Source organism: Nyctereutes procyonoides, unplaced genomic scaffold (genome assembly GCF_905146905.1).
Source record: "Nyctereutes procyonoides isolate TBG_1078 unplaced genomic scaffold, NYPRO_anot_genome, whole genome shotgun sequence".
Classification (NCBI taxonomy): domain Eukaryota; kingdom Metazoa; phylum Chordata; class Mammalia; order Carnivora; family Canidae; genus Nyctereutes; species Nyctereutes procyonoides.
The window spans coordinates 5,081,976-5,103,233 of NW_026575030.1; the positions used below are offsets into that span (position 1 = coordinate 5,081,976).

Here is a 21,258-nt window from a genome sequence, read left to right on the forward strand (position 1 = left end):
TTTTTTACAGTTTAATGGAGTCTTCATTATAAAAAAAACATAAACACAGATTATGGTTTTTTTTCAACACTTATTCCTTGCTTTCTTACACTCTATGATACATCAAAAAATAAACAAAAACAAATAAAACCTTGTGGCTTTAGTCCATTATCCCAGTGGTTTTGTTGGTATCTCATACCACCTCCAGTTCATCTTATTCATGTGCTGTTAATACCATTTTATCTTTGTGCCTGTGTGTTTAATCTTTTTAAATCCTTCAGAGGTCTATTTCTACTCTCTTCTATGTAGGCAATGACTCTTAATTACCACAGAGTCATATTTAGCAAATATTCTAATTTACTGATCTTTTAAGATTCATAGTCTCCCTAAAGACATTTATCTCACAACACAGATAATTAAACAATTTATAAGTCCTAGAGGTATCAGAATTCACTGGGGGTAGTGGGATGCATGAATAAGGGATTAGAGTGTGGTATATATTTGCAACCAGTTAACTTTAAACTGTAAAACATAGGGATGCCTGGGTGGTTCATAGTTGAGCGTCTGGCTTTGGCTCAGGGCGTGATCCTGAAGTCTCGGGTGGAGCCCCGCATCGGACTCCCTGCATGAAGCCTGCTTCTCCCTCTGCCTGTGTCTCTGCCTTTCTTTCTCTGGTCTCTCATGAATAAAGAAAATCTTTTAAAAAATCGGAAAAAAATAAGCAATACAAATATCATGATTCCACATCTCTACAGAGGAACTCATTTAATCATCCCCCCCCCCACTCCAAGATAGCATATTTAAATATAGTTGTATTTTCAAAGCTCATGCTAGGCTAAAATCTGGATTTGCTTTCTCTCCAAGGACACTCTGCTTGAAAAAATCTCTTACCAGAGCATAAGGATTTTATTCATACTGAAATTTTTTTCATTGAGCAATTATCAATATTTTAATTAGAATCATAGTTAATTGACTAAGATCACTATAAAAGCTTTGTAATAAAAGTGCCAAATCAATTAAGAAAATAAACTATTTATTGATAGAAGTGTGATAACAGAATAGCCTATTATTTAGTAGGACATATTTCTCTAAAATGTAACAGTTTATTTTAATAATTAAGATAACACCACATTGTCATTCCCCCTCTTAAAATCTTTTAAAATATGAATAGTGGGTACTTTTAGCTATATAATCATGGTTAACAGACTCTATGATTAACAATAATATTGGACATGGCTGTCAAAAATAAAACAAAACTAAATCGTTTTCCTGAAATAATTGTCTTAAGGCTTCTTTTGGATTGAAGATAGGTGGATTTCTAATGAAGGAGGAAATTGAAGGGTATATAACTTTTTGAAGAGGAGTTATGCAAAAGAAGTGGTTTAGCCCCAAAACTGCTCTTAATCATTTCTAAGTGTTTGAAAATGTTATCTCTTAAAGCCAGAACTATTTCAAACAAAAGCTCATTCACAGTGACATAATGAGGAAATGTTTCATAAGTATTAGCTGTATGTACTCTTTCTGCTGTCAGTAAATTGAAAATCACCAGTGGTCTGAGCAGAAAACACCAGAAGCCATAAACAGTTCTATCAAATCACTTTTTGAAATTAGAAGGAAATTAGAAACATGTATCTAATGCACTATTATGGAAATGGGTGACTGATGGATAAGGCTCTTACATCTTTTTGATTCTGAAAATCTACAAGCTTTTATAAACATGCTATAAAAATAGCCCAGAACAGAGGGAAGAAATTCATATTTGGCCGCAGAATGATTCCAAAGAAATGTTAGCTACACATTTTGGCGGCCCAATTGTCTTTTTATAGGCCATTCTTAGATAGTAGATTTGATTAGAACCAGGGAGAATTTATTGACTTAGGCATAGAGATAGCATTCGTAGGTTTGCATGCCACTGTAATGTTTATATTTATTTATTTATTTATTTACTTTGTTCTGCCACTGTGTATGTGTGGGTGGGGGGAATGGATCCAACTCTTTTTTTTTTCCCCACCATAAAATCAATCAAGGAACTTATTTTCTGATTCATGTTTAAGGAAATAGGTGCCCTATGGAAAAAATTCTGTGGTACCAATAAATACTTATTGGATAAAGACACTCAAAATTTCACCTCTTATTTCGTCCCTTAAAATTTGAAATAAAGATAAGAAGGGCACTTGTGATGAGCACTGGGTATTGCACGTAAGTGGTGAATCAATAAATTCTATACATGAAACTAATATTACACCGTATGTTAACTAACTGGAATTTAAATAAAAACTCAAAAAAATGAACTTACAAAACGTTATTAGAAAGTTCTGACTGGACAAGTGGCTTTACATGTTGGCTATAATTATGGAGACTTTGTTATTTTTTTTAAGATCTGACTTTGGCAGTATGTGTTGATATCTCAGTAGTAATGACATCAGTAGTGTGACCAATATTGATTGGCCAGTGAAGTCACAGGATCTGCACATTTACCCAGTTGCTCTGTGCACAATACAGTTTCTTTATTTAGACTAGTGGTTCTCAGTCGGGGGTAATTTTGCCATCAGGAGACATTTGGCAACTCTGGATACATTCTTGATTGTTATGACTGGTGAGGTGGAGTGTGCCATGGGAATCTAGTGAATAGAGGTCAGAGATGAGATTAAACATTCTAAAATGCACAAGACAACTCCTTACAACAACAACAAAAAAGTTACCTGGCTGAAAATGTCAATGGTGCCCAATTTGCAAAATCCAATTTGAGGCAGGGATACCAGGGGAACCCAAGATGATTCAAAGGTAGTTTTTTAATGGGTGAGATCAAAGCAATGGTTCTTTTTGTCAGAGAAGACTTTAAGCTGTGGCTTCTGGCTTCATTTTCTTGAGACATGTTTCTTCTTCTTATAGACAGATCTCTAAAGAAGACCAGCAAACATGAATATAATCACATAGCCTTGGATTTCTCCTCTTTAGATAGTGTAGAGTATAGGCTAAAAGTATGGCCCTAGTTTTCTTATAGTTTTCTGGAGATACTTCTAATTGAGATATTTTGTTGTTGTTCAGACAAGTTGGTATCACTTATTGAAATTATCCACTTCTTTGACCAAAAAAACCAAGTGATTTTCTTTAAGTTAGAGGAAAAAACTGATGACTACATAGATTTCCAGCCAGTGTAATTCTTCACATGGGCATTACGTTATTTATAAATAATTGAATTTATTTGTTTTCAGACTGGACATAGCTCTCTTCCACCCAAAAGCAATAACTACTTCCTACAATTGGATACATTCATATTTTTTTCATGTTTTTATTATTCAGCTTGAAAATATTTAGATCCTCTTACACCCATATTATTCATTCTTAAAAGGATCATTATATTTAATTAGTTTATTTAGGTAATTTCCAAGTCTTAGTCATCAAAGAAGTATTGAACTTTACATATACCATCTATGCACATTCAGGGGAATAGAAATAAGGTAACATATTTTTCAGCAAAGATTAGAATATTTTGTTTATATTCATTTAGGAAAGAGAACATTGAATCTACCATGAATATTTAGCTTGTTTAAAATTTTTCTAAGTTAGATGAATGTGAAAATGAGTCTTTGCATAGTTTTAACCTTGCAGTCTCTTCAAGGACAAATCTAAAGTGTGAGAACAGATACTCTTTTCTCCATATGTTTGCAAGTGTGACATGATTACTCTACAATTCCATACAGTTATTCTTCCGCATAGGTGAGAAAGACTCAGAGACCATTCCATAATCTGTTTCACCCTTAATTAGCAGTGTGAATGATCCAGGAAACAGATGCTACAAACAAATTTACTCACTGGGATAAAGTATTTTGGATGGTATAATCATTTTTGTCCTCAGTAGTGCTGTTACTAATAAAACCATATCAATAGCTCTATTAATTGTTACGAAGATTCTTGAATGTCATCCTTGCAGAAATCAAAATTTCCTAAATAATACATCTAAAGTCTCTGTTGTATGGAATAAAACACCAGTTTCTATTAAACATCTTTTATTTAACCCTTTGAAAAAGAGCTTGCTTCAACTATATCTAATATATCCTCTGAAACATGTGCAATAAAATTATTACAATTCCAGTATGCTTCCTTCAAGATTCTTATTTAGAATCCCTGGGGCTGTGGATGTAAATTGCTTTGTTTTGTGTCAGATAGAATGAGAAGCTAGCTGGCAGCCAGATTTATTGCAATTAATTACAATTATTTTAAAATTCAGCTTCCTGAGAGGTCAGTGCTCTGAATTATATCTAGGACCAATCAGTCTGTTTTGAGCAGTTCAAGGCTCTGATTATATGCCCTTGACCATCTGATGAATATTTCTGTCTTTCATTTTCTTTCACAGGAATTTTATATTTGACTACCTCCCAGTCATGGAGAGCCAATTAGACATTTCAAAAAATATTAATAGTGAAATATCCAGATTCTTCTATTAATTCATGGTGGAATTTGAACAAGGAAAATGCATTTTAAGAGACCTTAGAAAGTTTCCAAGCTGATGATATAGGGATTCTTTTTCTTCTCTTCTTCTCTTCTTTCTCTTCTCTTCTCTTCTCTTCTCTTCTCTTCTCTTCTCTTCTCTTCTCTTCTCTTCTCTTCTCTTCCTTCCTTTCTTTCTTTCTTTCTTTCTTTCTTTCTTTCTTTCTTTCTTTCCTTCCTTCCTTCCTTCCTTCCTTCCTTCCTTCCTTCCTTCCTTCCTTCCTTCCTTCCTTCCTGTTTCAGAATACCTTGGTCTATGCACCTTTGCTAATAGAGAAGTATGCATTATAACTTTGTAGCCATTTATAGTAGAGTACAGATATTTTCATAGTACACTGGGAATATAGTAGTTCAGTTTGTTTATGGAACATAATGTAGGGTATTCAGCATTCAGCAAACACTAAATGATAATGGCAGCCCATTACAGAGTTAGTAACTACTCTACGTTTGAAATCCTTCCTTCCCTTTAAAACTTACAGAACTTTTTCTCCCTGTTTTATAATGTTGTTGCATCATTGTTAAAATGACTCATCATATCTTAGCTTATTAATATTATTAATTCATTTATGAACAAATGATTTCACCTCTGGTATATATCAGATAAAATTCTAGGTTCTGGTGATACCTGTTGAACAAGGAAGGCTTCAGACCAACCACAAACACTCAAATACTCAATATGAGCAATTGTAGCTGATACTAAGCCCTTGGGGAAAAATGTAGCATGGAGTGAAAATTACAGAAGTTTCAGGACCCCGGAAAGGTCCACTATGGAGGCAACATTTCAAGGTCAGGTTCAAGAGTTTTGTAGGCTCAAAGAAGAATAATTATAAAAAACTTGGGAGTGAACTGCATAGATCTATTTTAAGAATGGGAAATATTAAAAAAAAAGAATAGGAAATATTGTAATGGGGAATGTAGAGGATGAACCCAGTAGAATAACTATGAGAAAAACTATGTTGAGTTTTATAGGCCAAGGTTTTGTTTTATAAACAATAGGCACACTTTGAAGAAAGTGGCTATATCTAAGTCACATTTTAAAAGAATGTTCTCTGTCTGTTTTGTGAGGAATAAATTCTAGGGATGTTAAAGTAGAAATTATAAGACCACTTTGAGGACTACAGCAATGGTATTTCTGAGAAGATTTAGGGCTTGAACTAAAATGGACTAACAGGAAAAAAAAATGCTAAGTATTGGATCAAGGATTTGTTTGAGGATAGAGTGGATGGGTCTCTATCTAATTGCTTTGTATCTTTCAGATATAGAGGAATCAACATTGTGTGTTAGGTTTTTACATGGCATTAAGTCATCATTTCTATTTTAATGTTTTTCAACTAATCTTGACATTAGACTCTATTTGGTTTTCAGTTGATGTATGTGTATGTTTACATTTGTTTTTTTTTTGTATATAACAGTACAATAAAGGAATTTTTGAGTCTTGGTTGAAAAAGATTTGCAATGAAATTAGGAAGTTTACATAGAATGTAGAAATTCAATCCATCATCTCCTGGATGTTAAAAGTGTACTATTTTTCAAAAGTACTGTTTTAATTATAATTATTTGGATCACTCAGTACTTTTTTAAGTTTTTATTTAAATTCCACTTAGCATACAGCATAATATTAGTGTCAGTTGTACAGTACAGTGATTCAACACTTCCATACATCACTGGTGCTCATTACAACAAGTTCCATCCTTAATCCCCATCACCTAATTTTACCTGTCATCCCACACACCTCTCCTTTGGTAACCATCAGTTTGTTTTCTATAGTTAAGTGTCCATTTCTTGGTTTGCCTCCTTTTCTCACTCCCCGCAATGCTCATTTGCTTTGTTTTTTATTTTTATTTATTTTTTAAAAGGATTTTATTTATTTATTCATGAGAGACACAGAGAGAGGGAGGCAGAGACACAGGCAGAGGGAGAAGCAGGCTCCATGCAGGGAGCCCGAGGTGGGACTCGAACCCAGGACCCCAGGATCACGCCATGTGCCAAAGGCAGACGCTCAACTGCTGAGCAACTCAGGCATCCCATCATTTGCTTTGTTTTTTAAATTCCACCTATGAGTGAAATCACATGGTATTTGTCTTTTTCTGACTGCCTTATTTTGCTTAGCATAATACTCTAGCTCCATCCATGTCATTGCAAATGGCAAGATTTCATTTTTTTTTTAATTTCATTTTTTATGAATAATATTCCATTGTATGTATACACCACATCCTCTTTATCCAGTGATCAGTCAGTGAATACTTGGACTGTTTCTGTAATTTGGCTATTGTAGATAATGTTGTTATAAACATTGGATGCACGTATCCCTTATAATTAGTATTTTTGTATTTTTTCAGTAAATATCTAGTAGTGTTGCTCCTGGATCATAGGGTAGTTCTTTTTTTTTTTTTTTCCATAGGGTAGTTCTATTTTGAACTTTTTGAGGAACCTCGATGTTGTTTTCCAGAGTGGCGTTTACATTCCCATCAACAAGGCAGAAGGATTCCCCTTTGTCACATCCTCACCAACACCTGCTCTTTCTTGTATTGTTGATTTTAGCCATTCTGACAGCTGTGAGGTGATATTTCATTGCAGTTTTGATTTGTTAGTTCCCTGATGATTAGTATGTTGAGCCTCTTTTCCTGTGTCCATTGGCCATCTGATGTCTTCTCTGGAAAAATGTCTATTCATGTGCTCTGTTCATTTTTTAATTAGATTATCCATTTTTTGGATGTTGAATTGTAAAATTTCTTTATGTATTTTAGATGTTAACCTTTTATCAAATATCTTCTCCCATTCCGTCGGTTGCCTTTTACTTTTGGTGATTGCTTCCTTTGCAATGTAGAAGATTTTTATTTTGATGAAGTCACAAAGTTTATGTTTACTTTAATTTCCCTTATCTCAGGAGTCCTATCTAGAAAGAAGTTGCTATGACCCATGTCAAAGAGGTTACTGCCTGTGTTCTCTAGGATTTTTATGGTTTCATGTCTCACATTTATGTCTTTAATCTATTCTGAATCTCCTTTCATGTATGATGTAGGGAAGTGTTCCAGTTTCTTTGTTTTGCATGTTGCTGTCCAGTTTTCCCAATGCCATTTGTTGAAGAGACTGGCTTTTTCTCGCTGCATATTCTTTCCTGCTTTGTTGAAGATTAATTGAACATATAGTTGTGGGTTCATTCCTGAGTTTTCCATTCTTGTCTATTGATCTGTATGTCTATTCTTGTGCTAGGGCCATACTGTTTGATTACTACAGCTTTGTAATATAACAACGTCTGAAACTGTGATGCCTCCAGCTTTGCTCTTCTTTCCCAATGTTATTTTGTCTATCTAGGATCTGTTGTGGTTCCATATAAATTTTAGGATTGTTCATTGTAGCTCTGTTGATAATGCTGTGGGTATTTTGATAGGAATTGCATTAAGTGTGCAGATTTTTTTGAGTAGTATAGACAATTTTGCAATATTTTTCCAATACAAGAGCATGGAATGTTTTTCCATTTCTTTATTTCATCTTCAATTTCTTTTATCAGTGTTTTGTAGTTTTCAGAGTACAGGTCTTTAACCTCTTTGGTTAGGTTTATTCCTAGGTATCTTATTCCTAGGTATCTTATCTTAGTTTTGGTACAGTTGTAAATGGGATTGATTCCTTAATTTCTCTTTCTGCTGTTTCATTATTGGTGTATAGAAATGCAACAGATATCTGTATGTTGATTTTTTATCCTGTACCTTTACTGAATTTGTGTTTCAGTTCTAGCAGGTGTTTGTTTGTTTTTTTGTTTGTTTTTTGTTTTGTTTTGTTTTGTTTTTTTGTGAAGGCCTTTGGGTTTTCTACATATCAGATTCCTTGATTGAAATGTTAAAATTAAAACTTTAATTTCAAAAGAGTTAATTAAATAGATTGTTGACATAAGTAATGAAGTAGTTATTGATTTAGAAATCCTGAAATATGTAAGCATATTCAAAGATAAATTTTGATGATATTTTGATTAAGCAGTGATGACACATTTTTATATCTTTCATTAAACTTCTCACTAGTTTATGAATATCTTAAGAGAAGAGGCCAACCAAGACAGAATCAATTTTGTGTTTTCGGTGACTAGAACAATGATGGCATAGCCTTAAGTAGACACTTAGTGCACATTTTATGGATTAATCAGATTTATTTTCTTTTTCCACACAGCATCATTTATGTAAATATTTGATTCATAGTGGTCCATGAGACAGTGTAGGAGAAAAATGAGATTTAATTAACTCTCCTTAAATTTGAATCAGCTGCAAAAAGGATAATTTATAAACCAAAATAATAATTTTCCTCACTCACTAAAGGTATGAGCCCATCAGATTATAAGCAAGTAAAAAGATCTTCCAATTATGGAAATGAACAGTATTTATTTTTGGTAAAGATTGAAAGATAGGAAAGAATTACTTGATTCTTTGAAACATATTTTATTTTTTTAGTTATTTTATTTTTTATTTTATTTTTTCCATTGTTAATTATAAGATATCCAAGAAATATATATGTACATATAAGGAGCTTTATTTAATACTCCAATATATTCATTGCTTGTTAGAAATTGAAAGAAATGTCTCTTTCACCTTAGTTTCAGGAAAATCTATTCATCTCTTAATGAATTGACATATGATAAGCAAAATATGACTCCTATAATTGATTTTTTTCTAACTTTTGGCTAATGGGAAAACTAGAGATTAAAGCTTAATTTTAACAATTGGAAAAGAAATTAAACCATGGAAATTTCACAAATCCTCTGACTTCATCACACAACTCTTCAATTTCTTTTTTTTTCCTAATTCCCTCCTCCTCTTTCTTCTCCCTCCACTACTGTCCTCTGTGTTTATGTTTGTAACAGCTTTATTGAGAGATACTTCACATACCATAGTTTTCACCCATTTGAAATGTACAGTTCATTGTTTTTAGTATACTCAGAGTTGTACAACTGTCATCACAGTCTAATTTTAGAATATTCTTCAGGTGCCTGTAAAGCAAGCTATACACACTAGCAGTCTTTCTCCAGGACTCTCCCTCTGCAGCTTCCTGCAACTAGTAGTCTGCGTTGTACCTCTTCAGATTTGTGTAGTCCATACACTTCAGATAAATGAAATATACAGTATGTGGTCTTTTATGTCTAACTTCTTTCATTTAGTACAATATGTCAGGATTTATTTATGTTTTAGGACATATCGATACTTTATTCTTTTTTATTGTTAAATAATATTCCATTGCATGATATGCTACTTTTGTTTATCCATTCATTAGTTAATTGACATTTGAATTGGCTCATTTATTTTTGAGGGGTAAGGGAGGGGCAAAGGGAGAAGGAGAAAGAGAATCCTAAGCAGGCTACACACCAAGTGCAGAGCCTGACACAAGGCTCCTTCTCACCCTGAGATCATGTCCTGAACCAAATTTAAGAGTCAGATGCTGAACTGACTGAGCCACCCAGGCACCCTGAATAGGTGCTATTATGAATAATGTTTCTGTATTTATATGCAAGTTTTGTGTAGGCATATGTTTTCATAATTCTTGATGTGTTTCTGCTATTTAGAGTGTAATTCTGAGTCATATAGTAACTCTATTTAGCAAAAACGGTTGCTTGTGTGCATCAGGAAAAAGATCACAGAGATTTATTCAGTTATAGTTGCACACAACCCCTAGTGTCCTCAACTAGCATGGGATCTATTAATGGACATTTCTGAGAAAGTGGACAATAAAGAATGACTTTCAGCTTCGGACCATTAAAGTGCAATTTAGTAAATGACAACTCAATTTTTAAAGTAATTCACTTTGGAAATTATTTTTACATCTTTGGGGGGTTTCTGGTGAATATATAACTCGTGTGTGTGTGTGTGTGTGTGTATGTGTGTGTTTGCCTAAGTAACATATTATGTAGTCTTAATTGGTTTTGAACTCTTAATAGAGGAATCAAGCAGCCCATGATCTTATACTTCCCTTTATCACTCAGCATTCTGTTACTGATTTACACATATTTGTATTTAGCTGTAGTTCACTTATTTTCATGACTGTTATAAGATATTCCGTTCTTTCCATGTTATTTTCATGGTTATATGGTTTGTCCTTATTTTTATATATTGTTTATCTGATATTCTGATATTTATCTGGGCATCCTATATTTTTATTTGCCAAATTTATCATGAATTACACTAAGTCATGATAAGAAAGTTATCATTAATCTAATTCTGTGCATCCAAGACACATTAAGATGAAAACAGCTAATAAGTATTATATACTGTATATAATAATTTCATCAAAGGTAAAAGGAGGAAGTAGATATCAAACATAATATTAATGAGGTATATGTCAGAATACACCAAATCTGGAATAAACAATTTTCTTTGTAGTTACTAACTTCTCTCTTTTTATTTGAGACTATTAATGTCAATACTAAATTACTGATGTCATATGAACTCTAAATGAGCCTTTCATCTATTAAAAATGATGAGCATTTAGGAAAATTTACTTTTTAAAGTACTATTATTTATTAATTTTTCTCATTTTTAAAGAAGAGCCAGGTTAAAACCTTTTTTTTTAAATAAGACAATAATGCTCATTATGTTTTCCTTTCTTTTTAAAAATAGGGGAATTGCCAAGCCCTCAGTAGCCATCTTCTTGCCAATGGCAAAACCACATGAATAACCTAAATACCTGGAATGTACATGTCATATTTTATAATAATAACTCTAGGGCACTTAGGTGGCTCAATTGGTTAAGTGTGTGCCTTCGACTCGGGTCATGATTTCAGCGTCCTAAATAGAGCCCCACCTTGGGCTCCACACTCCATGGGAGTCTGTTTCTCCCACTCCCTCTACTCCCTTCTCCCACTGTTCTTGCTCATTCTCTCTCTCTCCTCTCTTTCTGTCTCAAGTAAATAAATAAAATCTTTAAAAAAAATAAAATAATAACTCTATTAACCAGGTCTGTGAGATCAGTCTTTGATTTACCTGATGGAATATTGCAGCAAGAAAAGACGTAAGTAATTTACTGATGAAGAGCACTAGTCCACCTAACTTATAAGCATTCTGTTGAATATGTATTAGGCCATAATGTGGAAAACTCATCCAGAAATTCTGATGTTACAATTTTTAGGACTTCCCTAACTTTTCATATCTTTCTATGTGGTCTCTTTCTCTCTTTTCTTTTTTATTTGAAGAGCAGTTGACACACAATTAGTTTCAGGTATATAACCTAGAGAACAAAAATTCTGTGGGTTATGCTTTGCTGACCACAGGTGTAGCTACCATCTGTCATCATACATCGCTATTACATTACCAGTGAGTGTATTCTGTATGCTGTCCCTTTCATTTCTTTTTTTTTAATTTTTTTTAATTTATTTATGATAGTCACAGAGAGAGAAAGAGAGAGAGTCAGAGACATAGGCAGAGGGAGATGCAGGCTCCATGCACCAGGAGCCTGATGTGGGATTCAATCCCGGGTCTCCAGGATCACGTCCTGGGCCAAAGGCAGGTGCCAAACCGCTGCGCCGCCCAGGGATCCCCTGTCCCTTTCATTTCTGTGACTTTTACATTACATAACTGGAAGCCTGTATGTCCCAATTCCCTTTGCCCAATTACTGCCCCTCCCACAACCCCTCACCCTTCTGGCAATTATGAATTTATTCTCAATATTTATGGATTTGTTTCTGCTTTTTTTGTTCATTCATTTTGGTGTTTTTTTTTTTTTTTAAGATTCCTTGTATAAGTGAAATCATACTGTGTTTGTCTTTCTCAGTCTGACTTCACTCATTTTAGCATAGTATCTTCTAGAACCATCCATATTTTGCAAATGGTAAGATCACAGTCTTCTTCGTGGCTGAATAATATTCGTCTGTGTGTGTGTATGTGTGTGTCTGTGTCAGTGTATATATGTGTGAATATACATACATTCATTTATACCACATCTTCTTTATCCATTCATTTATCAGCGAATACTTGGGTTGCTTCCATATTGTGGCTACTATAAATAATGCTGCAATAAGCATAGGAGTATGTGTATCTTTTCAAATTAGTGTATTCATTTTCTTTGAGTGAATACTCAGTAGTGGAATTACTGGATTGTATGGAATTTCTGTCTTTTTTTTTAATGAAAATCTATACTATTTTCCATAGTGGCTCTGCTAGTTTACATTCCCATCAACCGTGGATATGGGTTTCTTTTACTCCATGTCCTTACCAACACTTTTTTCTTGCCTTTTTGATACTACAGGTGTAGAGGTGTAGAATGTAGACAGGTGTAGAGTGATATCTCATTGTGGTTTTTATTTGCAGTTCCAAGATGATGAGTGATGCTGAACAACTTTTCATGGATTTGTAGGCCATCTGCATGTCTTTCATTGCTTTATATGCTCTGTTCTTTAGTCCAGCATCACCAGAATGTGACCACTTAAAAATATATTCAAAATATGATGATTACAAAGCCCTAGATAATTTGAAGAGTCAGTAGAATAGCACAAGCTAAATTTTAAAGAAACAATTTATATAATTATATATGTTACAATATCCCTTTCTTTCTTTCTCCAGCCAAAGATTTCTGATTTATTGACTTTTTGGGAGGAAGAATATTGGCACTCTCATCCTCAAAATTACCTTGTCTGCCCTGTTTTTTAAGTTATTAAGAGAATTCAGAGACCATTCATTTTCACCATCTTATTAAAAATAAAAATTGTTTTTTAAATGTTTTAGTGCATGGCTTATGATCCAAATCAATAAGTACTAATGTGGCTGTTTATATTTATTGAGCAATAAATATATATGCAAGGTACTCTACAGGGGTTAATAGGTACCCATTCAATAGCCTTAAAAACTACCTACTTGTACCATGGCATTTTCCTCATTTAGTAGCTTTAAAAAACATTCTATTATCAATAAGATGCATAGTTCCAAGAAAAAAAAGGGAAGAGACCATCTATTGTATTTATACAACATGAATATCATGGGTATTGCAAATAAATAGAATTCAAACACTATAATAACTAATTAGATAGCTATGAAAAGAGAATGTGAAAAAAGATACACAGTAAAATATTTGATTTTAAACTTCTGGCATATAAGCACAGTCATGGCTAAAAAAACAAACTGTGGCTTTGTTTAAAGCTTCAGGATAAAAAATAATCTCTTTTACTCTTCCTCGTTCATTTCATTTGAAGCCAGAGAGAGGAGAGCCCATTCTTAGCATCATTCTGTGGACTGCATTTTGGTTTGCCTTTTTTTCTGGCCTTCCTTGATCTTTTTCTCAGTATCAGTTAACTTCAGTGACCTTTTTTCGTCCTCCCATCCACTTAGGGTTAACTGCCTTCTAAGATCCCTCATTAAGTGTTTTTAATGGTCTTTATGGTCTGTAGTGTTAACAAAATTTATTCATAATATATACTTAATCACATATTTGAAAAAATAATATTTTATTTTTCTAGAATAAGAGATGATTTTTATAAACATTTTTGTGGGGGAGCGCCTGGGTGGCTCAGTTGTTGAGCACCTGTCTTCGACTCAGGTCATGATCCCAGGGTCCTAGGATCGAGTCCTGGCATCATGTTCCCCACAGGGAGCCTGCTTCTCCCTCTGCCTATGTCTCTGCCTCCGTCTCTGTATCTCTCATGAATAAATAAATAAAATCTTAAAAAAAATAAAATAAACATTTTTGTCAGGTATCAATAAACTAAAAATGAGATTAGGTAATGAGGAAAGTAATGGCCCAAATAAAAATAAACAGTGCATGTGTGTGCATGTGTCTGTGTGTCTGTAGGGAGTTTGGTAGGTGGAGGTGCCAGAAGCAGGAAGGAAAGATCATAGGTCCACAGAGACCTACCTTCTGGTCTTCATCATTCTCTGTTAAAAATATACCTACCGGGCCGCCCGGGTGGCTCAGCAATTTAGCGCCATCTTCAGCCCAGGGTATGATCCTGGAGATCCAGGATCGAGTCCCACGTCAGGCTCCCTGCATAGAGCCTGCTTCTTCCTCTGTCTGTGTCTGTGTCTGTGTCTGTGTCTGTGTCTGTGTCTGTGTCTCTTTCTCTCTCTCTCTTTCTGTCTCTCATGAATAAATAAATAAAATCTTAAAAAAAAGATATATACCTACCTATACTTTAAGGTTTAGAGTATTATCCAGTTCATGTTCCTAGGCCAGTTATTTTTTGGTTTGTTTTGTGTTATTTATTTTTGTAAGTGGAGATGAATATAAATATTTTTACCACCAGCTTGGTACAAGATCAAGAGCAGTAGTTACCTGAACTAGACAGTTCTCATCCTTCTGTCATGCCTCAATCTTAAGGCAACCAAATCCTTCTTACCAGTTTGTGTTCATTGTTAACTCCATATCTTATTCCTGTCCTCTTGCTCCATCCTTTCTCAGCCTCAAGTCATACAAATGCAGGTTTTACATTTTCTGGCACTTCTGACTTTTACGTTTGTATTTAATGATTTCTTGCCCGATCTTCAGTATCTGACATCTTGGAACACTATCATTATCTTATTTCTACCTCTAGTTATAATGCTTTTGACAGGAGTGAATCATTGCCCTGGAGCCTGTTAATAGGGGCATTACTGTGGCAATAAAAGATGTAAATCGTAGTTCCAAACAACCTAGTAGAGCAATCATGAAACAGTGATCAATGATTAGATGAACTGCACATATAATTATATACATATAAGGTCAGATGAATCACTTGAGCCGAAAAGGACAGGGAAGGTTTAAGAGGGAGAATTAGAATATTTTAGAGAAATAGAATTTGAATAGGGACCAGATAAAGTTGTGAAAGTATTGCAGCAGGTGGAGTACCTGGAGAAAACAGCTATATTTGAAGAATATAAGTAATAGTGAGCAATATTTGTAATGACTGCACTGTTACTGATCCATCCCTAGTAGAACATGCTGTTTTGGGGATTTTATCCCTTTTCTATGTTGAGGATGGATTTGTATTGAATATAAACTTTTGTCTAATGCTCTATATAACTGATTAATAATTCAGCTCCTAGATATATCCCTTAAACTCTAGACTTTTATACAAAATCTCATAAATTTCCTGTTGGATATTCTAAAAGGAATATAAACAATAGCATATCTAAAACTGACATGTTTCAGGATGCCTGGGTGGCTCAGTGGTTGAGTGTCTGCCTTTGGCTCTGGGCATGATCCTGGGGTCCTGGGATCAAGTCCCATGTCAGGCTCCCTGCATGGAGCCTGCTTCTCCCTCTACCTGTATCTCTGTCTCTGTCTCTGTCTCTCTCTCTCTCTCTCTCTCTGTCTCTTTCTCTCTCTCTGTGTCTCTCATGAATAAATAAATAAAATCTTTTAAAAAAATGACATGTTTTAAGCTTTCTTCAATTTTTTTTTCCCAATTCATGTTCTAATAGCAACATTTCACCCAGTGGTAAAAACATGAAACACAAAATCGTTTTGCACACCTTAGTAATACTGCATGCATTATTAATATTAGCAGTAATCCATGAGTTGGCCCCCACCTTTCCAGTAATCTTTTTAAGCTTCTTGTGTATTTTGATAAAATTATTCTAATAACATAACATAGTGTATAATTTCATTTATATAGAAAACACTGGATCATGAATTTTTCAATTACATTACCACAAAATATATGAAAAGGATACCATTCTGTTCTTTATTTTTTAAATATTTATTTTATTTGAGAGAGAGAGAGAGAGAAAGAGCAGGTGGGGGAGGAGAGGGAGAGAGAAAATCTCAAGCAGACTCCCCACTGAGCGCCGAGCCCAATGCTAGGCTTCACCTCACAACCCTGAGATCATGACCCTGAGATAATGACCTGAACCAAAACCGAGGATCAGACACTTAACTGAGCCACACAGGCACGCCACCATTCTGTTCTTTAAGTTTCATAGCATTGTCTTCTTTCCCTTCCTTCATCCTTAAGGCAATTATTGCTTTACGAAAAATTAGCAAACTCATAAACCCCAGGCAGAAATTTGTGCCTATAAATCTATTTGGAAATATTGAGCTATAGTTAAAAAATCTTAAGATTGTAAAGTAAAATCTTGATTTCTAGCTTATCTTGAAAAAAATTGGAACACCAGAAATTCTATATGCACTTTCCTGTAAGTTAATGTTACCTGGAGCTGGGACTACTGCCCCTTTTAGGCAGTGTGACTATTTCATTTACCCTCATTTTACCCATACAGCTTAATTCTGCTACTGCATACCGAGTCCCTATATGCACTTGGATTTGAAACTCTTATTCTACTATGGACTATAGAGAAACAGAGTGCTGTCTTCCCTTGTCCAATATGGGATGGAGATTATTTTAGGGAACTTGGTTTCTTAACCTTATAGCACTTTCAATATCTACTATGGTACTGGTTACATGTGAATGTTCAATAAAATGTATATTGGTAGAATCAAATGGTACATGTAAATAAGGTATTATAAAATCTTCCCAAGCTGCCTGGAACAATGCATTTTATTTCTCAACTTGATCAAATGTTTTGTCTTCCCCATTTAATTTGTTTAGTTAACCATGTGTATGATTTTCCTGTTTATCCTACCCTGCTTGGCTTTTTTCCCCCCCTAACTTGCTTGGCTTTAATTGAATGTTCCTGGATGGTAGACTTGATGCATTTTAATACCCTTTGTACGTTCCCGGTGTCAAAAAATGCACTGGTAGGCATTATTGCTGAACATCAATAAACACATGTAGAAAATATTTCTGCATCCTTTTATTTCAGTAGTAATTAAGTGATTCTGTAGGTGACATAATAGCATTCTTGTTCTTTCAAAACACTACTTCAAGGTCATATCAAGTTGAATCTCAACCAGAACTATACTAATATCTGTAATCAGGGTGAGTGTGGATCAAGGGGTCTCAGGTGCCTGCTAGAAAGAATGAATCTCCCAGACCAACAGATGATCACATTAATGGCTATGCTAAGAGGTATTTATCTGAGACTTCTGATGTCTCTTGACTAAGCAGCATATACCATCACCAAGTTACTTTGCACCATCAGTGACCTGCACACAACTCTCTAAATTCAGATAAAGTTCAGCAGCTTGGGCCCCTGAAAAGGTATTGGGAAAATTTCCCGGTTTGTATGCCACTTAACCTGGAAGCAGTATAGCGATAATTAATAAAGTGCCAGACTGGATAATTGTAGGAACCATAAAAGACACTAAAATTAGTGTTACTGGAGCCACAGACACACCTGTAAACGTGTGAGGTTAATTTGTGTGAGGAGCGTCACATGAAAGGGGATGAAGACAGGGGAGGTGAGATGTTCTTTAAATAATTCAGTTGGGTAAGCTCTTCCATACCATACAGAAAGAAACTCCTGCTAGTGGGATAATGCAGGGTTTATTAAAGGAGTTTTATCCTATATCCTTTTGTTATGTGTGCTCATCATCTTGACCAATTTTTAGATAATAAACTTCCCCTTACTGTGTTACAGTATATTTCTTAATAGTGTAATATTGAGAGACCTGACCTTATTTTCTCACTGTCACCCTAAATTCTCCACAGACTAGTGGGCACCTGGGTGGCTCAGTCAGTTAAGTGTCCACCTCTTGATTTCAGCTCAGATCATGATCTCAGGGTCGTGGAATTGAGCCCCGCATCCAGCTCCGTGCTCAGCAAGGAGTCTGCTTAAGGATTCTCCCTCTCCCTCTCCCTTTGCCCCTCAGTAGCCCCCATCCTCACTTTTTTTTTCCTCTCTCTCTCTCTCTCTAAAATAAAAACAAGTAAGTCTTTTAAAAAACTCTGTGCAGACCAATTTCCATCTGGTTTCCATACACAATAAGTTAATGACAGAAAAGGAAGAATAACAATGAGGATACCTACATCATAATACTTATCATGAGAAGGGCTGAGAACTATTGAGAACTACAATATTATAAGCAATTTGCAGAGCTGATGAATTGTAGCTCTGTTGTTATTATTGTTTGCTATTTCCATTATTATTGAGTGAACTTTTAAAAAATGAAAACTAAAATCTTTGAAATGAATTACTGCCGATGATTATTCTGACCATCTCCTAAATGTCTTATACAAAGGCTGTACAAGATAGATGTATATAGGTTTTATGTAAGTAAAACCTCAAAATCTTAGTATTACCCTATAATAGTATTTTCTTCCAAACCACTCCATTTTCTTGGCTTCTGGGCTCAGAGATTAGTAGTGTGATTCCAACAAAATTTTCTGACACCATCTGGTTATCCTACTAGTTAATTCAATTCTAACTACCCAGAATTAGTATACACTCTCCAGGTTAAGGACTCCCCCAGGTCAGATGCAACCTGCATGTCCCAGGTCTCCAGGCTACCTGGGTTTTGGTCTAACTTAGCTATAAATTTGATGTTTCCCACAGTCCTCCTTTAGTTTCAATAATTTGCTGAATGATACAGCAAGTGCTATACTTAGGAGTACTGGTTTATTTTAGAGGCTTACAAATGAACAGCCAGATGAAAGGTAAATAGCACAGTCTTGTCTATAGAGTTGGAAGGTGCAACCCTTCTGGTATATTGATATATTTACTAACAAGGAAGTACCTTCCAATTTCATTGTTTACAATTTTTATTGAGATCTCATTACCTAGGCATGATTGATTTTACATCATGGGCCACGTGACTGTACTCCATCTCCTATCCTTCCACCCGCCCTGACATCCAGTTAGGGTTGAAAGTTCTAATTCTCTAATCAGGTGGTTGGTTCCTTTGGTAGGCAGTCCTCATCCAGAAGCTCTCCCCAGCCACCTCTATCCCTTGAGTCATCTCATTGGCGTAAACCAAGCATGGTCAAAGGGAACTAATAATTAATTAATTAATTAATTAATTAATATCAAATGACACTTCTATCACTAAGAAAATTCTAAGCATTTTAGGAGCTCTATGCAAGGAATCAGGGAAGAAAACTAAATGTATATTTTTTATTATACCCCACAAAATTCTTTCAAATATTAATTTGTCTGAATTTCTTGTTCTTTCCATTGTGTTTGGGGGGATTCTAAGTATAAAAACCGTTACTTCACTCTTTTTCATTTTTCACAGAGAATTTCTTGTAGAAATTGACCTCTAAAACGGTGGATGAAATTACTTACATATGCTTTTGTCTGCAAAAACCATACAAAGTAGTTCACCTAAAATGTATATAGAGTGCATTTTATCTTTAGTTTGTATTTTGTAGGCTTTTGATGCATTAACTCAACTTGTTTGACTTCATTTTAGATCTAAAATTAAATATAATCTTTATCTCAAATAAAATTATTTCTCCACCCTCAATATATTTCTCCTTCACTTTATTCATTTATTTTCAATTCTTATATTAGGTCTATTCAATGATAGAATTATAGGATCAAAATCAGGGACAGTGTAGTTATAATCAAGAATAATCAGTTATTTGTGTTCTATTTTATTATAGGAATATAGTCTAAAGAGTCTCTGTCTTTAATATATACATCTTCTTTTATTTTTTATTTTTTTAAACATCTTTTAAATACAAGTATGCAACCTGTAAGAAAACGAACTTACAAAAACAGCAAATCATGACACCACAGCATGTTACTGTTTCTTTTTTTTTTTTTTTGCTTAATCCAACATGCAAATATGAGAACATTTTGCTTATTTATGAAGTTGTGATTTTTTAATTTTTTTCTTCTTTTTTTTTATTTATGAGAGAGAGAGAGAGAGAGAGAGAGAGAGAGAGAGAGAGAGAGAGGCAGAGACACAGGCAGAGGGTTAAGCAGGCTCCAGGCATCGGGAGCCCGACAGATTCGATCCCGGGTCTCCAGGATCGCGCCCTGGGCCAAAGGCAGGCGCCAAACCACTGCGCCACCCAGGGATTCCCTAATTTTTTTCTTCTAATGAAAATATTAACATTGTCTGTAAGTGATAACATGTAAAAACTATATGCTAGCAAATTTTCTTCTTAATGGAATGCTAATATAGCCTAAGTTTTTATGTCCATCTGAATAATCATACTTGCATGCATGTATATGCATATTTACAATAGGAATAAACATGCCTATGCCACTGTGTTGTGATGAGAATTGATATATTTTTAAATATCTACATACCCAAATGCATATTAACATCTCTGTTATTAAGCTTTTCACTGTTTTTGTAACTGCCTTTTTTTTTTTTTCAATTTCTAGGTAACCTTCAAAGCATCAAAACATTCAGTTTCGCCAGATTTAAAATATGTTCTTCTGGCATACGATGTCAAACAGGTAAAGGAGTGATCTTCTTTGAAAAAACAAAACAAAACAAAAAAAACTTTTCTTTCGATGCATTCAGGTAACAAGTCATAGTTTTACTTGGTCATCTACTCATCTAGAAAAAATTGTGCATATCCAATAGCTGCAGGGGGATACTGATAACCAATATTGCACAAGAGAGGTTTGGAGGAAGTAGCTGCCTTCCATACCTGGCTAGCAGGTAGCTGGGGCAGTCTACTACTTATATGTGCTAGTCCTAGTACATCTCTTTTAAAGGAGAGTGTGGCAGGTTGGTTAGCAAATCAGACAAATGGATGCCTTTGCTATTGTCAGGACAGCCTTATTCTAATGTGTTTCATGCATGTGTATATGAAGAAATTTCCTGATGGCTCTGCCCTAAGCTGCAGTGTGTATAATGGGAGGGGACTGGTGAAAACACTGATTCAGGTTATGGACAGTAAATTTTTTGGTGGTATTTGAGCACAAGCCTTGTGGTTATAGAAAATTCTGAAAGTGGGTCAAACCAGGGAATCAATTCTGAACAAATAAAATGTTCTAATTGCAATTAGCGTTTCATTATTCCATGTCAGCTCTACAGCACACAATT

The 21,258-nt window shown here is 34.6% G+C and overlaps 1 protein-coding gene across 1 annotated transcript in view; it reads left to right on the forward strand.

Annotated features, from left to right (window-relative positions):
* Positions 1-21,258, forward strand: part of DPP10 (dipeptidyl peptidase like 10) — a 599,711-nt gene that overhangs the window by 302,606 nt on the left and 275,847 nt on the right. The window contains exon 5 of the mRNA XM_055316192.1: positions 20,589-20,663. Within this exon, the coding sequence (XP_055172167.1) occupies positions 20,589-20,663 (75 nt within the window). The remainder of the gene's footprint in view (positions 1-20,588; positions 20,664-21,258) is intronic.